General features: G+C 43.3%; 1 protein-coding gene across 2 annotated transcripts in view; it reads right to left on the bottom strand.

Annotated features, from left to right (window-relative positions):
* Nucleotides 1-25,290, bottom strand: part of LOC139757095 (uncharacterized) — a 158,983-nt gene that overhangs the window by 96,112 nt on the left and 37,581 nt on the right. For both annotated transcript variants that reach the window (XM_071677188.1, XM_071677196.1), the window contains exon 6: nt 11,227-11,321. In XM_071677188.1, coding sequence (XP_071533289.1) covers nt 11,227-11,321 — 95 coding nt within the window. The remainder of the gene's footprint in view (nt 1-11,226; nt 11,322-25,290) is intronic.

The raw sequence follows: 25,290 nt of genomic DNA, 5'->3' as shown, positions 1-25,290 counted from the left end.
CGACTTTAAACATCTATACACAACTTTACAGTAACGAAAGAGAGGTAACGGGACTACTAATGCAGTCTGTGTAAAAAGGAAGTTCCCGTAAATCATTAGTAATACAGTTAAGTTGGAGGTAATACCCCTGGTAAATGTGTACGTTTCGTACATATTCAACCATATTAACTGGTGTATTATACAATTATTAGTTAAAATTAAGGTAATTCTTTCATGCAATTTTTAAGATAATAATTCTTTCCCGCTCTTCATTCTGCGCAATGTAGCGCAATTTTACAAGGGCATCAAATAATCAAAATTTCGACGAAGTTTAGATCCGGCGAGGCTGTGGAGAACACGCTTCGCTTCCCTTCCTGTTATAATTCCCCGAGTCCCGTCGAGACTGTCGCATATATTGTGGCGTTTTTCTGATCCTGTGATCTTGACACTGGAGAAAAGAGTTCACTGCCTCTGGTCACGAAATTATTGGTCTGTTGTGAAACACAAGCCAACCTGGAAAACAGTTTTACTACAATTCAACTGCGGTAATCGTCATTTATATTGGCTATCACCCTGTGAAGTGTCTGGACGAACTGAAACACTGTCGTTGTATACAACATACTTTTACAACATAAAAGGTTAAAGACGTGTATCGTATCTTTTCCTTTATGTTATTGTTCACAGTTAATACACTTCAGCATATGATCACAATAATGGAAATATTGCATTACTCTCATATAAACACGAGCATTCAACTATTAAAATGTTGGCATGTGATGGTCTGTGACTCATGACGTCATGAGTCTTCACGATTAGTCGTTTTACAACCACGGTTCATTGTCAAGGTCATCACAGACTATCACGAGTCTCGGCTAACTTGTTATACGGCGAGAAATACCTACAGTCTAAGTACATGAATACAACAGATATCACATAAATATGACCAACACGACCTCCAAATATGGCCATTTCCAATAAATGGTCCTTTAATAATTTACATGAATGATGATATAGTAGTAGCAGTAGTTGTTGGTCGTTGTAATAAATAATAATAATAATAATAATAATAATAATAATAATAATGATAATAATAATAATAATAATGATAATAATAATAATAATAATAATGATAATAATAATAGGGGAGAGAAAATACTTCCCACGTATTCCCTGCGTGTCGTAGAAGGCGACTAAAAGGGGAGGGAGCGGGGGGCTGGAAATACTCCCCTCTCGTTATTAATTTTCCGAAAGAAAGAACAGAGAAGGGGGCCTAGTGAGGATCTTCCCTCAAAGGTTCAGCCCCCTGTTCTAAATGCTACCTCGCTAACTCGGGAAATGGCGAATGGTATGAAAATAAATAGTAATAACAATGATCATACAGGTACGGGTGGCGAACACCATGCACAAACATACAAAAGCCGCTGGCATGTGCTGGTCTGGTGCAGGAGGCCCCACCGCCCACACGCCGCCGGACAAGTCGGGGGGAAAAAAAGCAGAGGTGCATGACCAAGCAGCTCGTCCTGCACCCGAGGTCTGCAAGCCTGGGAGCCTCACTAACGTAACCAACAGTCACCACGTCACCTACATCTGCATGAGCAATACAAACACACACACACACACACACTCGACGTTGCCCTGGGCCTGTATCGCGTCACGCCCACGCCATAGGACGTGGAGCGGTGTAGTAATGAAGCTGGATTGAAAAATTACACTTCCTGTTCGTTGGTGCGGTATTCACACTACTGCTGTGTGTATAAGGGCTGAGGACATCAAATGCCCACAACTATACTTAAAGACACATTTACGTAAGCAGGAGCGTTGTCACGGATTTTTCCAAGGGGTAGGGGGAAGGGAGGGCAAAATTCCAAGGGGTAGGGGGAATGGAGGGCAAAATCAATGGGACCAACTTTTTAAATTATGCCATCACAGAGAGGCAAGGGGAGTGGGATGTGGGAGCCCTCCACATTGTGGAATATGATGGGTTTATCATTCCGTAGGTTTGCTCAAGGTATACCAAGTGGCCGCTGGACTGGGTCGTTGGTCGACCAAGTTGTTGGAAGCCACAGCCCTCAGGCCCCCACAGCCTGGCTGGTATGGTACACTCTGTAGGCACCTGTGCAATGCACTCTTGACCTTCTCTACCGTGCATCCCATGCTAGGTTGCTGATGTCTGATGGGAAAGTGGTGGAGTCTTGGGTCCCAGATATTCAAGGTACATATGGCACTTCTGAATTTCAGAGGCAGTATTTCAGTCTTCCATGCCTTAAGTCATACAGCCGATACATACCAGTGTAAAACTTTCTCCCCATAATACACACACACAAACACACACACAGAGTAAGAACATACGTTAGTTTCTCATTTTACAAGGGGGGAGGGGTTATGCCCCAACCCCAAAGACGCCCAAGCAAGTACGAAGCATTGACAACTTCCATCACCACCATATACATCAAAATAAGCAATTCTTTATTCAAATTATTTTCCCTAACGTAAGCAGCTCACCACACTGGAGGTATTTTTAACAATGGTATCACGAAGCCGCACAAAGAACTGTCTCAGAAAAACCCACCATGTGTTGACTGCAACATGCAGCTTAAAACTTGTCCTCGTTAACGTCTTACTGAATCTCCAACCCTCGTACTCGATAATATTACCCTAAAGATTTAACAATTAAATGATAATAATAATAATCACACATAACGATACAGTAAACTGTCAACTTCGGACTGCTAAGGATCAGTTTCTGACAACAAATGCAAGTCTTACCCCACCCCTCACCCCCACCCAAACAAAAAGGCCAGCTATTGGCAACACTGCGTCCTCCCTCACCCGTAACGACTATTATTTGAAATCCAGCACACCAGACGTACGTACGGGGCGCAGACACCAGGGGGTACAGGAGCTTAATTTCTTGACAAATTGGGTGTGATATACCAATACAGGCCGCATAGATAGATAATCTATATATAGCGCGTGTGTATGTGGATTCAGAATTCTCCTCAACACATGGTGTCAATAATTTTCAGCTGATGGATAAAGGCTGACGTTGGTCTTAATGAACCATGGCAGCTGGTAGGACTAGAGCCCAAATAAGCAACCTGTGGAACACGTTCCAGAAATACACCGACACACGAACAGAGGCCTGACCTCAGCCACTGTGTCTTGCAAGAGCAGATTCAAATTCAGGACTTATTGATCATGGAAAAAAAATACGGTTCGCCCTAAGAAGTTAAACGTTCATAGGTTAAATGAATACTAATATATATATATATATATATATATATATATATATATATATATATATATATATATATATATATATATACATACATTACATTTACGGGTGTATTCTGGAACATTCCTTACTTAGGTATGATGACTTGGCCTATGACCTACCTTTAAGGTCTTGCTAAAGGTCACCCAACCATAACCAAGGGTCGTGCCGTCGTACTTAGGGTCAGAACGTTGTATTCAACGGGTTCAGGAGAGTTCATGATCTATGACAATTGTGTACTAAGAGTCAGGGAGAGGGGGAACGGGGATGAGGTCCGATTAAGAACGGATGAATACAAACGAGCAAATCTTTAGATTTGAACAAGTTCACACAAAGTTTAAACATGTTCACACAAGATATAAACAAGTTCAAACAAAGCTTAAACAAGAATTTACAACAAAGATTAAACACGTTCACACAAAGGGCCGGACGGGGAGACGAGACGAAACGAGACATGAGAACAAGTAAGGGACAGGACGTGACGAAACGCGGCGCGACAAGACAGGACGGGACCAGAAGAGACGAGACGAAAGGACACGGGATGGCAGAGGACGAGACAGGATGAGAAGAGAAGGGACAAGACGGTGGCGGAACGAATGGAGATGGTGCGAGACAAACAACAACTGACTCACTTCCCAGGCCCGCTCATCCCCTACGGTTGCATACTCGCCTCGTCTCCAAGACCCTTGCATTTACTTCCCTCACCTCCACTTGGAATTAATCACTCTCATCCTACTCGTACACATGCATTACACCCTTGATAAAACTTCTCACTGCTTCTAGCAGTTTACCTCCCATCCGACATACTCTCAAGACAATCCAAAAAGCATCCCTATCAACCGTAACAATATACCTTCTCCAGTGTCCGCCAATGAAGTAGGCGCACGGGGGAACTGCAGCACAACCAATAAAAATAAAACCATGAAACTGTATTCACCATCAACCAGGACTTAACTGATTTTCCCGTTTCTTTACACATGCTCCTTGAAACTACCCGTAACTAAATCATCAAAGTTCTGCAGACATCTAGCCTCCATCTTTACACAAATTTCACGAATGGCGGCCTCCAGCCTATGTAGCGAAGAAGTATCACTATTGAGTAATTGCATTTTTCAGAAGAGCCTACAAGTTTTCCACTGGATTCAAATCCGGTGAGTTCCCGAGCCAATCATTGGGAATCTCCACTATTTACAGTCCTTAAGCCACTGAGTGACTAGTTTGGCAGGGAGCCCCAACCTGCATGAACAATTCAGCCTTGCACTTCTTCCAGAGAATCTGGAAGATGGTCACACATCAACTCGAGGTAACGTATGCCTGTTCATAGTTTCATTCTCTGGCAACGCTACAAGGTCCCCAACACCATAAAATCTGAGACAATCCCATACCATAAATGAACCGGGGGGGACTTTACATGCAGTGGACTTTGGGTCAATTGGTTCACAGCCTAGTCGTCTTACTACACACGCCCGCAGCGGACCATCTGTCACAGGACTCATCGTTACGCAAGACACTCTGGGATTCTGCCGTATCCCACACAACATATTTCCAGCAAAAAGCGACTCTTTTCGTCGGATGCTTACGGGTAAAGAACGGTTTGGGACGCAGCCTGCTGCTCCGATGTTAGCGACGTGCACTGTCCTCAACGACACATCAATGAGCAGTCTAGTAAATACAAATATTATATATATATATATATATATATATATATATATATATATATATATATATATATATATATCATCCCTGGGGATAGGGGAGAAAGAATACTTTGCACGTATTACCTGCGTGTCGTAGAAGGCGACTAAAAGGGGAGGGAGCGGGGGGCTGGAAATCCTTCCCTCTCGTTTTTCTAATTTTCCAAAAGGGGAGCAGAGTAGGGGGCCAAGTGAAGATATTTCCTCAAAGGCTCAGTCCTCTCTCCTTAGCTCCATCCTTGAAAATGGCTTGAAACAGTCGAAGACTTGGAGCCTTTGTTTTCATTTTGACAGCGAGTTTAATTTATACGTACATAAATTATTCAGTATCATACATGAGTGGTTTGGAATGGCGAGTAAACACAAGAATACCGTGATATGCACTATACCATGGTCTGGATATCTGGTCATATAATATGGGGAAACAAGGCGAGGTATTGCTAAAAGGAGAAGCGAACAAAACCCTGATATACGTTATCACAGGACTTAGAATGCGTTTGTTTCCCCACATACACGAGTACGGACTGAGCAAGCAAGAAAAGCTGTGGAGGCTACCTACATTTGCGCGTATGAAGTAATACACCGTCGTGAATGCTTTGTGTTGGGCAGGACCAACAGCCAAACTGGCGGTCAAAGAAAGCAGGGGAATACGGCAGAGGAACGCGAAACACGGGTGGCCGAGGAATAGGAACACAGAGCGACGTCCGGCGAGGCAGCACTCACTTGCGGGGATATACGTACTTGTATCTTTGTATCTTAGTTTCCCTGAAGGAGGCTTCTACACAAGCCGAAACGTTGGATGAATAAAACTCAAAAGCTCCCCTGTGTTTACCATCCCAACACACACACAATATATATATATATATATATATATATATATATATATATATATATATATATATATATATATATATATATTACCAATATAATACCCACACACTGCCTTGTCCTGACTAACCGCACAGCCATGTTCACCTCGGAAATACCAACAGCAGTGTGGTGTAACAGCTCGCCTCGCCCCATACAGACACACGCACGCACGCATTCCCACCCTTACACACTGTCATGAAACTATGACTAACTGGTCCTCACACTGTCATGATACTGAGTAACGACTCGGGCAACCGTAGCACCATGAAATCATATGATCTTCAAGCCGGAGCGAACAGAGACTGTGGCCTAGTTTATTCGCCTCTCCAAAGTCAATGGCACAGAAGACTTGGGTTATGAAGCCCGTCTGGCGTTCAGTGTTAGAGATCCCGAGGTGGTAGTTGTTTTTCTCTCTCTGCATCTGCTCTTGTATATTACTGTCGGGCATAATCACGCCAACTTCTTGCCATAAACGAGATGAAATACTGTTAGGATTATCGTACACGTCAGGGGACAGAGAGAGAGAGAGAGAGAGAGAGAGAGAGAGAGAGAGAGAGAGAGAGAGAGAGAGAATATGTGTGTGTGTGTGTGTGTGTGTGTGTGTGTGTGTGTGTGTGTGTGTGTGTGTGTGTGGGTTGTCACAGTTGTTAAAAATGGGAAATTATTGGCACGCTTTCCGGTGCGACAGCGCCCGCCGAGCGACAACAAATAAGACGGGTCTGCCATCTGTGGTGGGTATGTTTACGCCTTCCTTACGTATGCCACTACGTTGGTGACTTCTGGTTTATTCCCGCCTTCATTAATTCTTCACAAAGTTCTTTACCATCAGTTACATAAATCTTATTTCTCCTAAAGTACTTTCTTAATAAACAAAATTAACTTTCATCTCTGACCACAAAGAACCTATAAATATAATCAATGTTTAACTTCAAAATGAAACATGAATGATGACAATAGTTAATATAATACAGAACACTATAACAATAACGGAAAAGGTTGTTTGTCCAAATGAAAAGAAAAAAATATCTATATACTCTATAAATCAATTGCTGACGTGATCCATATCGAATCTTTTTAGAAATTCGCTATAAACTCGGTTAAAATAAATGCAGAACTCTTTCGAATACGTTAACTGACCCTTTAAACTTCCTTCATAATGGACCATCTGGATGATATTTCTTAAGCACTGATCATTTTTATTTTTTTTTTTTTTACACATCCACTCACGAACCTCCGTAGGAAGGACACACAGGCCCTTATAAAACGTTATATTCCTCTTTCGAACCACGAGCTTCTCTCGGTACGTGAGGTGAGGTGGATATCGTAAAAGTGGGTTGTAAATACTACAGGAACCACTGACCTCTTGGAGAACTATTGACAGACTCGCTGGAAAATAGTGGTAAATACTTGAAACATGAACCACTAACATGCATTATTGACGGTTCCGGTGGAAGTTAGTGGTAAATACTTAAAAAAAAGGAAGCATTAACCTGTATTATAGACTGATCCACTGGAAGCTAGTGGTAAATATTGAAAAAAAAGAAACCACTAACCTATATTACAGACTGATCCAGTGGAAGTTAGTGGTAAATACTTTAAAAAAGGAACCACTAACCTGTATCAGAGACTGATCCAGTGGAGGTTAGTGGTAATTACTTTAAAAAAGGAACCACTAACCTGTATCAGAGACTTATCCAGTGGAGGTTAGTGGTAATTACTTTAAAAAAGGAACCACTAACCTCTCGGAGCACTACAGACGGGTCCGGTGGAAGTTAGTGGTAAATAATTTAGCAGCCAGCCTGGCTCCTTTAGTAACGCGTTACATAACAAATATTCATAGTTTTCACCTCAGCCGTAACGCCACAGACGTCAAGGGCGTTTCATTCGACGAGTACGAACGTCTTCTGAGAGTTAACAGTGAAGGGAGAAGTAAATGTGAGCGAGCGCAGCGCATGAAATAAATGTCATGTGTGTGTGCAACTGGGACTGGAGACTGATGAATGCAAGTGCTTGTTGCTGTTGCTGTTAGATTTGTCAGTTCTATGCTTGGCACGGGACCGCGTCTTATGAACGCTCGTCCTCAGACAATCTGTATAGCAGTGCCAACTAGAGAACGAGGAGCGGCACTAACCAACCCTCTGGTGGTTTACACTTGAAATAAATGTCGACCGACTTCTGTTTCCGCATTTTCAGTACAATACAAATTATCAACGTAGGTTTTACACTTCTTACAAGTATTCAAATCGATCATACGTGTTCAATATATATATATATATATATATATATATATATATATATATATATACCATAAAGCACACACACACACACATGCAACCATCCCGAAGGCAAAAGAATGATCAGGAGTGCATCAGCTTCCAAGGGGACCTATACAAACTCCAAGATTGGTCATGTCCATGGTTGATGGAATTCGTCACAGGTGAAATACAAAATAATGAGGATGGGGTCAGGGTGAAAGAAGATACCTCGACACGAATATAATCCAACCAAAAAACAGCTTCAGGAATGTGTGTGTGAATGTGTGTGTGTGTGTGTGTGTGGGAGGGGGGGGGGGGCCTTGGGAGTTTGCACTGTACCTAACCTGAACGTTACAGCTCCACTTCAAAACTTACTGTTAGGGATGAAACCTGTCTGCTGGCAAATATCACAACAGCATGAGAGTATACGGATGAGGACACATTCAGCAAGCTGTTCAGGAGAAAAGGGTGACTTGATCACAACCTTCAAGTTTCTAAACCAGTTTCAATCGGTCGATAGCCAACAGTTCTCAAGAACAAGATATGACTGGTACATGCCATAACATGAAATTAAGCAAGATAATTGATGGAAAAAGGTGCAAAGAAATACTTTGATATTAGAAGAGAAGTGGGTATATGGACTCCATGTTGAACCTATAAATGATGAGTGTAGAAAGCCTAAAAAGTTGTTTGACAAGTTTAAGAGAGGCGGTCCCACGAATAAACTCCCCCCCCCCCCCCCGTACAGTTCAATGACGTAATTTTCCGCACAGACACGCAGCCAAACACACATGCAAATACAGAGAGAATGCATGCTGTTTCCAAGAATAACGATCACTGCTGTGAAGTGGACCCCACCACTGTCATGCTAGGCTGCGAACATGACCCCAGAGCGAGAGAGAGGAGCAGACCCGTAAAATACAAGATCCATGTGGTATTTAGTCGCATGTTTTCGGCTAGTGTCCTGGAAAGCTACAGTGGCCACTTCAGGAGTTGTGCTGAAAGTCGCTCTCCATGGCAACCGTGTGAGAACATGGCAGTACCTGGTAAGGTCAGACAAACGTTAAGATCTGGCATCGAGGACGAGATTATGTGCTGGAGGACACGACTACAGATAGCACCAAGGATCTGATGATCTACGACGAAGCTAATGCTGGAGGGCAGTAATAAACGGGAATACATGGGAAGGCGTTTAACAGGAGACATTATGGTCTATAACGGGGTTATCTACTGGAGGATGGATAACTAAAGACCTGGTCTATGAATGAGGATATTCGCTGGACGTCAAGTATCCTAATTTCCGACTTTTTCAAGAGAGAGACGAAGTAGCAAAGCAGAAGAGCAAACACTGTACCTATACAGCAGATAAACAAGGCGCGTAATCCCGAAAGGCGTGGTACTGGTGCTCACGGTTATTCCGAGTTCACACACGCAATTATTGGCCGGAGATGCCCGGGTGATATCTGAATACTTAAAAAAAAACAAAAAATCCGAGTAATCGAGGATGTAAGACATTCTGGGTTATGATGACGTGAACATGTATTACGGGAACCATCAATCACGAAGGATATGCGAAAACGCAATGTAAATGTAATGAATATGATACCGGTACTAGTGAATCAGTGAACACTGCGCGGAACAATATTAAACATATGACATACGCAATGGTACGAGCTGGGACCCCATGAGTGTCCCGTACAAGCTAATAGGTTATCAGATAGGCAGACAGAGACCGAAGCATACATTTCTACATCTACTCGACGCACGGTAATTACGTTGGCAGCGTTTGTATTATACGACACCAGTGGGTGAAAATGTGAAGTAATGCCACTGTGACCTAACTTAACACACCATAACTAACCCAACCGAACTTAACTAAACTAACCTTACCCAATCTAACCTAACTCAGCCCAATCAACCTACATAGCCTAACCTAAAACAAATTTAAACTTTAATGTAAAAAAAAAAAAAAAATGATGGCGTTTTTCAAACCATTACCAATTAAATTTCCTTACCTTAATCTTCCTGTCAGTTTTACCTTCATCACTATCACCTTCTTCCCCTGCCGAGTTCTTAACATAGCCCCTCTACCTCTCTGCCACTCCCCTCCTGCCAGCTACTACCCCGATGTACTCAACAAGCCCTTTCGTCCCCTCACCCCCTAACTTCTTCGCGTCGCGTCTTTATCATTCCCAGTCACTTCCTCCACCTCTCTCTCTCTCTCTCTCTCTACCATCCCCCCCACCTTCCTCACGCCTCTCCGAGCACTAAAACGACAACTTTAGATCTTCGTATGGAAGTTGCTATCGCTTAAAACTGCCAACTATCTTCAGTCATTATCACTGCCTCCCACTTCTTTTTCTCCCTTCCTTATTCCAACCTCTCTCTCTCTCTCTCTCTCTCTCTCTCTCTCTCTCTCTCTCTCTCTCTCTGGTAGGCAGCCCCCGACCAGGGAGGTGTATTACTAGTACTAGCCACCTGAGTATCTGGAGGGTTAGTGACGACTGCGCCTTGATCCAGCACTTAACTAGCTGTCGAGTTTCACTCCTCTGGCCCAGGTAAAATGTCATATTTTCTTTGAGCCTCACCCAGTGTCACAACAAGAGACACAAGACTAGTGATGAATATGTGTAGAGAACACATAAGAATCAAATCTGAATACTTCTGTGTCGTATGGTTACCGATCACGCAAACGGATATACACATGGGAAAATTCAGATGGACTTCAACAGGATGAGAGGCTGAAAGAACTCTGAACTTCAGGGCACAGAAAGGAGACAAAGAAACATAACAAAAAAAAACCAAGGGACAAAGAACAATGTTAAACGAACTTAAAGTCCCTCTACAGAGAAAGTAATTATTGAGTCTGCAATACCACTACGTTATATATAACACACATCAATATACGAAGGCAATACAAGAAAGCTAGAAAGAATATTCGATGTATCATAACGAAAATTAAGAAACGTATGGAAGAACCACAGATACACGCAACAGAATACTTGTTATATGTCTGAAGTCAGTCCCAGATGAACCCAGAATGCAAAACCACGCACTGATCGTGGCGCTAGAGAGAGAATCAAGGAAGGCGTGCGGTTGGACGCAAAATTTCGTTGTAGGAAGGTAAGTAAATATGTTGGTGGTATGTACTTACCTGGAGCCCGGCGAGCGGTCGTTGACAGAATCGTCGTGAGGCAATAGCTTGCCCAGGAGCTCCTCTGTGTCCTTCTTGTAGACGCACGGATGCACCTGCGAGGGCAAAAGACAATCATATCTTAGCCACATTATCGACCGATTGGAATTAAGCTACTGAGGGGCAGGGAGTGCTACGATTGACAGAGAATTACTGATTGTCTACTCTTCTACCGTCTACTTCGGAGCTACGATTGACATAATTACAGACTAAATATCTACTCTTTCACTATCTACTTCGGAATTTTCTCAATCACCTGCTCGACTATGGAAGAAAGTCTGGTGCTTTGCCTTCGACTCAAACTTTATAGTCCAACCATCAGAAAGTATAAAAGGGTAGACAATATTACACCAAAGGCCTACCGCTCTGGACAGTTTACGATAGTCTGGATTGAGTACGGTTGTCAAAAAAGAAAATTTCAGTTCAGTATTTACCGTAACATCATATCCTCATCATCATCCTTAGGTTAGGTCATGTTAGTAAGAAAAAAAAATAGTTCAGTGATTAACTATGTCACGGGAACTCTAGCGTCCCCCTTAGTTTACATCCGCTAGGATGGCGAATTTAAGTTACCTTACGCAAGACTGTACTGGATGGAAATAAAAAGAAATAAAATTACTATATCATGAAGTCTTTCCCTATCTACAAAGTTGTAAAGGTATCTTCCCTCCGCCATTGTGTGTCGCCGCTGTCAGCCCAGGAGAGAGAGAGAGAGAGAGAGAGAGAGAGAGAGAGAGAGAGAGAGAGAGAGAGAGAGAGAGAGGATGAAGGGGGAAGGCATAAGTCTCCTTAAAAGTATGTCAACACTATACGGCAGGAGAGTAGCACCGTCCCCTCGCGTTACAACAGTGTGTATATATAGGTCAAGGAACCCTCGTAGACCGAACCTCAGCCTCAATGTGGCCGATATTTACAGAGCTCGTGAATCTATAATTCCAAAACCTTTCCCATCCTAGCATCTATCCCATCATAGATATTCTTGATGTTAAACACACATGGTCCGTCGTAAAATATGCGCTCTTGTTAAATCACTAAGGTTATTCCCAGCCCAGCAGTCCATCCAGGTAAAGGCTCAAAAATATTTCCAGTCTTAGGCATCCTTCCAGTTAGAGACCCAGGGGCAGGGGTCTTTAAAGTCTTTATCATCCTTCCATTTAACACTACAATGAGTCACCTAGGTCACTTATTCTGTATGAGTTCCGTCAATTTAATGTAATCTAAAAGGCTTTTGAAAACCGGCCTTTCCTAGTCTCAGAACGGCCTTCAAGACCAATCCGCGGTATCTCAATACCTTGCCCAGATCCTGAGCTACCTACACTACAACCTTCTGGCCTCTGGATGCTACGGTTCGGCCATACAAAAAAGTAACAAACACACTAACACCTGAAAATGGTCCGTAACGTTAATGTGTGGCAGCTTCAAACCTACTAAGATGATGAAGTCCCTACACTGAAAATCCAGGACTTCTAAATTACGGTTCGGCCGTGACACAGAGACAAACAAATGCACAAATTGGAAACTTTTACACAGATGATAACAGTTAGTGTGCCTACTTTCTAAAGTACCAGCCCCTAACAACACCTGGGGCCTCTAGGTGTATACGGGTAGGTCGGGAAGAACCCTTCAAACACACGACTCATAGAGGACCAAATCTGTAAGCACATTAAGGTCTTAACTGTCATCATCAAGAAGCTATGGCGCTCACATACACGTAAAGGCTGTGTTCCAAAGCCTAGCGGTCTAGTTGGCAATGAAAAAATGACACAAAAAAGATTACAGGAATTCTCCATTCTAAATACCAAAGCATTTCACTCAGCATATCTGAGAGGAGGACAAATTTACAACCGAGATAATGTTTCGTGCGCATGTGTAAGTAGCTCAACATGTATGTGGTGCAACTTGTGTCAAGGAGCGCAACTTGTGTGTGTGTGTGTGTGTCGTGGAACTTGCATTGGTAGTGCAACTACTGTATGTAGCGCACACCTGTGTGTGTGGCTGTATAGCAGGCGACAGAAGTTTGCTTCAAATTAACATCTCGGTCAAAACTTTACTATCGGGCTATACCTCAAGGTAAGTGATTCACAAGTTTTAAAAAAAGAAAAAAAAAATTATTACATAAAGCTTCCCCTTCAAACAGAACACTTGCTATGGCAGCAGCCTAGTGGAAGTATCGCAATCGTTCAAATCTAACCTAATACTTGGTAGATGTGGCAACCATAATTTAGTTTTAACGATCAAAACGGCAGACTTAAAACCACTGTCTGATTTCCTCCAATATAGAAAATGTGATCCCATTTTTTTCGCTTCATTTCAGAGCGGACGGGATAAGGTTGCACGCCCACAGTGGACATAAAAACGTCAGTGATCCCTACAATGTTGACTATGTCCCCAGAATCAATACCACTCCCCCCCGGCGCCCTCCTCCACATAGTATCAGGTATCGTCCAACTAATGTTGACGCCACTCTTCTCTGTCCTGAATGAAATATAAAACGCTAATTCTCCTGTAAAGAAAGAGAGAGAGATAGACACTGGTCACGCATCGGATTCCCAAAATGCTCAATGTCCTCCGAAGACGTTCGATTCTTCACCATAGAACATCTCTACAGATCACCTCTCACTAAACAGTGCCCCATGAGTGTACAACTCCCTCCTCACTGTATACGGAGAAGTAATGACACCACACGGGAGTAAGCAATATGCAACCCCTCCGTTCCCACAGCATCTCTCTCTCTCTCTCTCTCTCTCTCTCTCTCTCTCTCTCTCTCTCTCTCTCTCATATGAGGCTGTGGGAGACCCATGGCGTCAGGCTAGTGTCGACGGTGACCGGGATCGATTATGTGATGCGTAGTGACCCAGATTCTTAAAGTGTTAAACACATCTCTCTCTCCTGGACTCGATCAAGACACCCGACCAGCAACCCAAAACACCACGACTAAGGGAACTCGCCCAAGTATATAGAGACAGGTTCACGTCATGCAGCCACACAGACCTGCTGGTCCTCAAGTCCACTACGATGGAAGTCTAAGTTTTCTAAATTACGATTAAAACGACGTATTGAGGCATGCTACATCTTTCTGCCACCTTCCCTCCTGAAGAAGTTGCATCACTCCCTGATGACCTTCCCTCCTGCCAGTGGAGCCTTCCTGCCACCAACAGGAGGGTTTGGTCAGGCCAATCACTGCCGGAGATTTGTCTGCTGCCTTACGCTTTCGTCCAGGCAGATGGAAGGATGTCTCCCACCAGTCACTTGCCCCACCCGCAAGTCATCGACTCCTTTATATCAAGATACTCTCCTCCAGGTTCCTCCTCACATTTGACCTTTATGCCTATCAAATGGCCACTTCCCTCGCCCTTCTGCCCATCAGAGAACCACTTCCCCTGAACTTTAGGCCATCAGATACCCCACGTCACCCTCCCTGAATCTTCCCTCCCACCGCAGAGGGACGTGGCCTTATGACTCGACGTCCCTGGCCATCCTCTCCTCTCCAGGCTCTGTGACCGTCACACACCTGCCCTCCATCTGCCGATCAGCCCGGCTGTGACCTATCTTTCCCGCAGATAAACAGACACTATCACAATGCTGCAGATATACACTAATTTCCATGTCTATCTACTACCACACACACACACACACATGAAAAATGTAACACGCCAAATGTAAAGTGCGTTTTCTAAACAGCTGACGCGCTCACACTCTTCTGCCCTTTGCTATTCTTTCACACTCCTTCCGGTGGAAACATCCGTAACTCTCGGAGGCTCTGTTAGTGTACGAGTCTTATTAAGGACTAATGGGATTGGACGAGTCAGATTTGAGTCCTTATCTTCGAGTCTCTCGCTACAGACACACTCACATGATTGTCCATTAGTTGGATCAAATCCATACCAGATATCTAATGAAAGTTTTATCTGTCAAAGGAAGTCAAAATAACTATAACTAGAAGCAGTAATGATGGCTTCCGTTGATTTATGTCTCACCACGAGTTAAAAAAAACAAAAGTCTGTATATCATTATATTCATCTTTGCTTCGTACATATACGACACAGGTTCAAACTTCCCATCATTCAACCCTGCAGCGTTATGGTACTTGATAATAACAAGCCTTTCCTTAATTAACAACCAAATTATTCCTGAAATCATACAGGGATGACAACATAATGTCCTACACTCGCTCTCATTAGTTAGCGGGACATTAAACCCTGATGTGAGTCACGGGTCCCCAGCGATCTACACACTTGTCCTTCGACAATCTGATGCGTCACCAGCCTTCAAGTCACGACCTCTCGATATAAACTTGATCATATCTTTACTGAAATCTTATGACGTAAGAAATTTTCTTCCTTAGCGTCGTATATTCTTATATGAGCCTTTGACGAGAGGGGGGGGGGGGGCTGCGATACACACACGATGTGTACCTGCCAATGCAGTCACTACAGTGTACACCACACGTGCACCCGCGCACATGCACGTGTCACGAGTACAGTACGTGCGGGCACATATGATGTGCACCCACAGGTGTTGTCACCGGCTCCTGACGGTACACAGTGGTGCAAGGTGCCCCCTGAGCACATGCTGTGGGGCGGCGCCCGGCGTCACCCCCCTACCTCGCACGGCTCTTGGGGTGGGCAAGGCAGCAGGAGTTCCCAAGGAAAGAGGTGATCAAGAAAACACCTTAAAAAAAAAAAAAAGGGAAACTAAAAGACTGGGAGAGAGAGAGAGAGAGAGAGAGAGAGAGAGAGAGAGAGAGAGAGAGAGAGAGAGAGAGAGAGAGAGAATTAGCGCCAAAAATTACGGCTAAAAAAACAAAAATCAGACACGAGACCTAAGTACTAGGTGGCTCAAACGCCAGAGACTAAGCTTCTTGAGACGAGCGAAGAACCTCGGAAACGGCGGAGATAACCTGGAAGGGAGGGACCTTAAGTAAGTGGCACAGATAAGGGAGGGAAGGACTGCAGGGCTGACCCAATAAAGGGGGGGACCCCTTGAGTGCCCCTCTAACGACACCGTAAAGCATGAGGGGGGCTGGGGGGCTGGAGGGAAGGGGGGGGGGGTGTAGAGGGCGGCCCCCAACGTTAAATGAGTTAATCATGATCTCAAATGAGCCCCAGCACGATGATTAACCTGTTATATGGTACCATGAAACACCTCACATACGAACACTGGTCCTCACATGAAGCATTAAGAGTCGAGCTGTTTCACTGGTTTCCCCATGTTATATATTACTCAGTCACCCTCTATGCCGCTCCACTGAATTACCACCGGACCATAAATTCACACATTTGATGAATCTATTAAAAGAAAGTCGTATGTGACAACACGTGCCAGGGAACGAAGCGAAACCCCAGGAGCTAAAATCACTTCATGTCCTCATCAGCTTCCTTCTAATTAGTTTCCTTCTGTCTACGCACAAGATTGATATTTCAGCACAAAAACGAGAATTATCCCAGACAAATTTATCAAATACTACAACAACAAACAATGGAGGATGTCATTTAGGATTCCATGTGATGTCGACAGAAAATATTCTTTCATAATGCTGAGGAAACTCGCGTCTTACACAACGTATTTCTTACTAAACCAATCATTAAACTTTCTATTGTCCATTAGATTACAATATATATATATATATATATATATATATATATATATATATATATATATATATATATATATAGATAGATAGATAGATAGATAGATAGATAGATATAAGAAAGTTTTGACCTATATCATCAGTACAGCGCTACACACCTCCATCTTGAAAGGTAAATATAAAGACATCGAACGACGAAGGTGGAGGATCTCCACCCACTGGTATCTAATCAGACCCACGCTGGGGGTAATCCTGTTTGCAACACCCACTACGCGCTCTCTTCCCTCCTACCATCGTTAATCATAATGGGTCATTACTGAAGGTGATCACGGAATGAGCTGCCTGACAATCACCCACCCTCCCCTGACAATCAGCATACGACGCCTGGCCAGATCACCTCTGCTCTATACGGTAGCTCAGCGCCCTCTACTCGTCACTGCTATGGTAAACATCCTCACTGCAGGAACCTAACGGTATCAAAGCCAAGACTTTATCACTGTCCTTCCCACTAGACAAATTATGATACTGTAATTCACTGGGGAGGTACATCTTTCATCATCTTCAAACCAGTACGAGGCCTGCATGACATACGCTTGTTTGACATGAGTGAACACGAGAATTTTCTCATGAAGCTTTTCCGCCCAACGTCTCAGGCTCGATCCTTTAATCTCGAACTCCTTAAGCACGACGGTACGACCCCTGATCACGACGGTACGACCCCTGATCACGACGGTACGACCCCTGATCACGACGGAGACTCTTGGGCATCATGGCGTGACCTTCGACCTTATCCTTATGGATCACGTCAAAGACCAGACTGTCATTTGCCTCAAGAATGGACAAGTTCCCTTCCGTCACCTGTGGTAACTGACAACCCACCTCCCGTCATCAGAGGCATCAGAACTATATCCCACAACCTGCAGCTTGGCAACTGATCACTCATATCCTCTCTAACATGGCCGAATGATGAAGCTTTTAAAATATCGTTTTTACCTGTAAGCCACAAGAAACTGTGACTGCGATATTCGATCGGTTCCTCTCTAGACATACACACCTCGAGATATCGTACGTACGATTCTACATGAGACACCTGGCCCCTGGTGGTGAACAAGGAGACGAAAATATGAAGGTTAATTATGTGTGCGTCGTGCACTGGTACACAAAACCTGACTTCTACTGCCCGTAATGTATCACACGTCCCCTGCAATGTCCACCAAGCAGTCGGTACTCCCAACACTCTTCACGGTGTAAGAGAAGGATACAAAGTGATGTCCACGTATTCACAATACTTTGCAGTGACAAGAGAAGGATACAAAGTGATGTTCATGTATTCAAAATACTTTTCAGTGACTGATATTTCTCCTAATTCAAGGATGTAAACAGTGCCACCATACAGCAACCTGGATTTAGATAATAGAGCCACATCAACCACCACAGTTGTCAAAAACCATTACAGAATCGCGCAGTAAATCCGGTTCAGAAAGAAAAGTTTCTCTTTACCTGCGACACAGTCGCTCAATAATACTAACATTTTTATCTCTCTATTGAAAACTGAGGGAATTTTAGTGTTTACTAACTCCCTGCCGCTGACACTCACTCAACCTGTTGATGTGTTCACTCTGGTCGAGGGCGCTGGTGGTGTGAGGCAGGGGCGACCTTCAACCCATGGGTCTGACGAGGGAGTAACCCACCTCCACCATCAAACAAGATGACAACTTTCGTAATATGTCTACGTATACATCAGCCCCTTAACACGACGCACCGATCACTGAAGGTCACCGGAACGACCCTTGGGCATGACCACACAATTGAGGGACAAGTGAGAGGTCAGGCTATCTTACCCAAAGGTCGGTCCGTCGTACTCATGGTACGTATCCTCATGAGGAAAGGTTCACATGATGAAGCTCAGAGCAGACGTATTGGATAATAAACACTACCGTTGGGCCCAGCAATACGCCTACACACACACGTGATCCAGATAATTACATATGATCACGTGATATACACTCACGTGACCCAGATAATCACATATGCTCATGACATACACCCACGAGGCCCAGATAATTACATATGACACGTGTTATACACCCACGTGACCCAGATAATTACATATGATCACATGATATACACACACGTGATCTAGATAATTGAATATGCTCACAAGATATACACCCACGTAACCCAGATAATCACGTATGCTCACATGATATACACCCACGTGACTCGGATAATCACATACGCTCACATGATATACACCTACGTGGCTCGGATAATCACACATGCTCACATGATATACATCCACGTGACCCAGATAATCACATACGCAGACATGAAATAAACTTCATTAACGCAGATAATCACATAAACTATTTCATATACACACAAGGGACCCAAATAATCGCATATGATAACATGAAGTACACCCTAAAGACCTACATAATCACATATGCTGACATGAAATACACCCACGTGACCCAGATAATCACATATGCTGATATGAAATACAACCACGTGATCCAGATAATCACATGTGATGTACACGAAATAAACCCTAGTGATCCAGAACATCACATATTCTAACATGAAATACATAAAAACTGTGTTCTCATAGTTTCAACCATACAATTATACACCCAACATTTATGGATTCCATATAGTATTCTTCTCTCCAGCTTATTCATTACTATCAGTTGGTGTGACCTTCTCTGACCTTCGCCTGCTACAAGGTCAGCATTCTTTTTCGTGTCGGAAGACGTAATGCCATTTGACCTTTGTCAAAGGTCATTTCCCAAAAATCAATACTTGTAACATCTCGCCAACATCTGTCATGGCCAAGCCACCCCCCACCCACAAAGGACTGTCAAGTGTCACATGGCATTCCTCAGTCGGTCAGCGTCCAGGTCACCACCTGACAAGGGTTTCTGGGAGCAACGTCATGTTAAGACTCGGCGTGATCCACACAACTGTTCTGTGTTGCCATGTCTTCATCCCGTTCCTCTCCCTCACTCTCAGATCACCATGCAACACGGGGCTTGCGTCCTCGAACCTATGATGATCATGATACCATGCAACCACCCAGCGGTGAAAAGCTGTCCCATGTTAATCACACTCAAGTATAATAATACAGCGTACGACGACAGGTTATATAGGAGGGTCGTGTAGGTTGTATTGCTGGGTATTGAGGGCGAGATGGTCGGTCGTTTAGCCGCACCGTACCCCACCCGTCAATCACATACGGCAGCGGCTCTCATACCAAAGGGGTCGTAAACCCCAGGGAGGGAGGTCATCTGCCAATTTCACGGGTATCTTAAGTTCAGCCTTGCAAACGATCACGAAGTGTGTCCTCATGAGAGGCTGGGTGCGTTGCCTGATACGAAACAAGTTTTATATCCTTCAGAAGTACTTCAGCAGACTACTAGAGGTCGTGCAGATAATACTCTGCACTGTACTTACGACCTGCGATGTGTCATTACTTAACTAGACTCAGGATTAAGATAGGTAAGGATTCAAAACTTTGGTTATCAGTGATAAACAGGAATATTATCTTGGGAAAAACTATCAGAGTGATTTTCTACGCATTTTAGCATTTTTAGTAAATTATGGCCCAAAATTGTTCAACCTCAATAAACGATGTCGATTTTTTTTTTTTTTTTGCTGAAATAAATTATGGCCGAAAAAATAACGAATAAACTATAGCCATGAAACAGTTTAACGAGTAAATTGTTTGCTACAACGTCGTTCATTTTCTTAAAGATAATAAATCATTGCCCGAGATTAACACACAATAAAGTGTGATTATTTACTACCAACGAAGCGTTAGTATGGCTACCATGTCCACTGTCCACCACTCTCAACAGCCTATATGTTTACAAAGGGACAGGAGAAAGGAGGGAAGGGGTCCAGCAACCGTGATGTTTTGAGCGAGTAAGACGTCAATGTAGTCTAGATGACGAATAACAGACACTATATCTGGTGCCGTGGACTTCCGAAACTTCCTAACTAGCATCCTATGAATAACTCGTAGCAGGATGGAAGAAAAACCTACAAATCACTGGATCCTTTGCTAGAGTTTGGTGGTTAGTTTACCTAGCTTTCACAAATATGAAGAAGCGTAATTCAATCCTATCAATCACACTCAGGAATTATCATGAACCTCCTAGTGTTTCGTATACAGGACGCAGCCATATATAAACACACCCTTGAGGAACTAACTTTGGTTACCGTAAAGTGAGAGACGTTCCTCAGTGAAGCTTCTCATGGGCATGCCAAGTAATCGCCAGGTATATGCGTACAACCGCGCCCTAAAGTCTTAAGACACGCGAGAAATCCCGGGACACGCACGGTCTCACTTTGTCGAGACTGCTAGGTGCAGCTTGAATCACAAGCGTGTCCCTCGACTTTTGTCCAGCACAGTACAGTTATGAATAATGACCTTATTATCTATTTTGCGGGACATGACAAGGCTTGTTATTATCTCTTCATGCGTGAGCAGAGGACCGGCATATATCCGCGTTTACAGCCGGCGCGTGATGCACAACCATGAAGGTAGAATGTACACGGAACTAAATATGCTTCAGAGGTTTTTAGACACATCTTCCTATAACAGCAGAGTATCACCCAACTACAAACTTCCGGTGTGTTAGATTTTATGACAGTATTCTGAGCAGACCAAGGAAGGTACCGTCAAGGGTACATGATTACACTGCAACGGTACAACGTTGGACTACAGAGACAAAAGGTGTGTACCTTAAATATGACACAACTCCCCACTAAAAGGGTTGTACCTTAAATATCAAGAAAAACTCGAGTTTCCGGGGTACCCAGCCTTTAACTAAATGGTTCTGCAATACTACTTTACCCTAGTAATGAAATAAAGTAATTCCAGAGCATTATTAGGAGTATCATGCTTCACTATGGAGAGTAAAACACCAGTTGCAGAGCGTGATCAGGAGTGCTATCTTTTAGTGAACGATATTACATATTGCTATGGGGGTTATACATATAACCTTCAACACAGAGCTAAAGTAGGCTTTTATCCTTAGTATAATGTATCCCAAGATATTTATTACGTAAATGGGGTACCAGACTACGTAAGAATTCCGTCATTATTACATGACTACCCTGTAACTGTAATAATTACAACTTCCGGCACAAAAGAAGGCAACTTAGCGCCGTACAATCTCAAGATTTATCCCTTAACAGTACAGACTAAGACAAGAGCAAATAATTATCACTGAACAAGCCATATCAATGATATGAATACGAATCGGGAAACTTTCTTCACGTAGATGTTTGTTTATAGCCTTAAGGCAATTTTCAATTTGACTTCGGGAGAGGTAGGGAACACTTGTAAAGTGTCCATCATGTCACAAAATACAAGAAAAGCCTCGTCTGCTGAAACTGTGACACCGTAAAGGAGGAGCTGTAGCTAAGGGCGTTACACAATAGCTTCGTTTATCAGAATATCCTTCCCAGCAGATATCGTAGGGATGGAGCTATACGGATATCAATATGACAGCCAAGCAACGACCTTATACCAACCTTTTTTGCCACCTACGATACAAGTACAATAAGCTGTTAATGTTACTCATTATTAATGCAATATAAAGTCATATAAATGCCCTTATAGTTTAACAATATAGTTGATACGCTACATAATCCAACCCGTTAATGTATATAAAGAAAAAAAATAAGGGGACGACGACCATTTCCAGTTCTGGCTACTATTCGTTTCCACACACAAATACAAAATCGTTAGTTCCTTCAGAAGGTAATCACGTCACAGTTGCCAACAGATTCTTGTAATTTACTGATGTATTTGTATGTAAATCAATCGCACTTCAAACAAAATATTATGATTCACATTCGAGGTTTATGGTCTTACAACAGCGAAGATGCGCACATCCGATTCTGTTACGACGCACCACTGTCGTGGCGTCGGCCCTCGCGTGCCTCTAGCGGGCGAGGCTAGCCTTCCCTGATCCCGTCTGACCATCATAAACAGCTGACCATCTACGAGTCACTAGTCACGACCCATAGTAACAAGCCATTAATTTTGTACAACGCCACAGCCAACAAAGAGACGAGGGATACGGATACATGAGGTTCTGGCAACATGGTGGATCTCGATGTCTCAGTACAATCTATATACAGTATTTTTTTCTAATCTGGTCGTCCAGATACGGTTATTGAAAGACTTTCTTTAAACTGATAACTGATAAATATGGCTAAAAAGCCAATGACGACGTCCGATGGTATATTTAGCGATAGACTGACGCCTTAAGCATGACGGTACGAACTTCGGCCCAGCATAACGGAAAGCTTCATACCTATGGGAAGAACAGCTTACTAGTTTCTTTCCATAATAGGTGTAATGGCAGCGATAATCATGTTAACCTCAAACACAGACAAGCTAATTCACGAGTGGTGTGAAGGTGTATTCCTCTTTGCTATAACGCACCGGCCTCAATCCGCATCTTCCCAGCTAAAAACTTTAAGCGCTCAATGCACGAGGAAATTCAACAACGAAAAACAAGAGTTTTCATAAACACACAGTTTAATTTCTGCCAGAAGAATGACAAGCTTCCACTGGGACTTAAAAACCTTACAATTCTTGTACCTTATATAAAACTAATTTTTTTTTTCTTTTTTTTATCCATTTTTACATTATGTAGAGCGTCCCGGGGGTTTGTCAGAAATGATTGCAATATGAGTTCTACTGGCGAGAGAATCAGCCGGTCTTCGGTTTCAAAACTAGTTTGATCAAATATGTATTGTTAAACTTAAGTGGCATTATTAGCTGTTGATCTGTCATATTGATTAGAGGGAAAATTGATGAGAGAGAGAGAGAGAGAGAGAGAGAGAGAGAGAGAGAGAGAGAGAGAGAGAGAGAGAGAGAGAGAGAGAGAGAGTTCAATCTCAACGCCTAATCTACCGGCTAGAATATATTACAGTTAAGAGAATGGATGTGAGCGGATGCGGCTTTCTTCGTTTGTTCCTAGCGCTCCCTCGCTAACGATGGCAATGGCGATGAAGTTTTATATATATATATATATATATATATATATATATATATATATATATATAGAGAGAGAGAGAGAGAGAGAGAGAGAGAGAGAGAGAGAGAGAGAGAGAGAGAGAGAGAGTACTAACACCTATAAACGACGGTCTGATCTCTGTGTATAATGGGCTAAACGGTGTTCAAGGGGTTACGGCATCATAAAAAGGGAGAACAACAATATGGTGGGCACTTTGATTCCATGGCGCGAAGAACAATCCAAGCAGACGATCTTTTCCCTCATACCATCAAGCGCATTCGCAAGCACTAATACAGGCGCTAGTTAACGCCACGTTCCTGCAGCAGTGACTATGAAAACTGTTGTTACGTTGTGATCATGTTCTTCCGGCACTGAGCAAACCGAGTCTACTTTCTCTCCAATATTTGGCGAATGAGTCAGCTATAACAAGTTTCCCCAGCATGAGGCGAGCATGATAAGAGCCCATGCCGCCTTTCTCCTACACTGGAACTCTGTTCGTCTTGCGTCTCGCTACTCCAGCCGCCTAGCTGAAACCGAGCGCGACCGATAAATCCCGTCTGAAGTTAACAGGATTTGGTGCGCTTTCCTCTGTGAACTATAAAACAAACTCGCATGTAGAATCAGCTCGTAATGACAACGTCCCTTGAAAAGTTAAAGAGTAATACACATTATTGTTCACCAGTTCTATAACTATAGTACCCCGAGAAAACTCGTTCACCAGTTCTATAAGTACGCCGAGAAAACTCGAACATTATAAATCTCTACAGAGATACGATACGCAAGAACATGGTATGTTTCAAGTACTGGTGACGTCTCGCAAATACAGGCAACCAATTATTAAGTAACGGCATCCATTGGGCTACGCCTAGTCTCTACATAAACAGCTACTTGGAATCAGTTTACGTCTTTCCATTTGTACCAGATGAATAACGTTTCTCCATCGCCATCCACACTTACCCTTCCCAGATACAACAGGAGTAATATTTCTTCACGAATAATAAGTTGCGTTGCGATGCTCACCACCTTAAAGAAATATATTTCTTTCTTTCTCTCAACCAGGCGGAAAACAGCCCACTGAGAGTCCTCAAGTATTCTCGATTGTTAAGCCGTGGTCAGTAGCCTTAAACCTTTGTTAATAACCGCTGATGGTGCAGTGTCAACACATCTCACAACTGGGTTACCCAACTGCCTCCCACCATTTAAACAACACTGGGGCTGGGCCGTGGGCTGGCGTTCATCCATCCCGCTAGAACTCCTGAAAGTTCATCATTAAGTTCAGTCGCTACTGTGTGCTAGGTGTCAGTGGACCTTCCACAACTGGTGCTTTTCATGCGCTTATAAAACCAGCAATTCGACACCTCAATTACCACTGGTAAAAACTGAAGAGTCAATTAAATG

The sequence above is a fragment of the Panulirus ornatus genome, chromosome 2 (genome assembly GCF_036320965.1).
Source record: "Panulirus ornatus isolate Po-2019 chromosome 2, ASM3632096v1, whole genome shotgun sequence".
Taxonomy (NCBI): domain Eukaryota; kingdom Metazoa; phylum Arthropoda; class Malacostraca; order Decapoda; family Palinuridae; genus Panulirus; species Panulirus ornatus.
The sequence above is the reverse complement of the archived record's forward strand: the minus strand, read 5'-3'. Positions and strand labels throughout refer to the sequence as shown.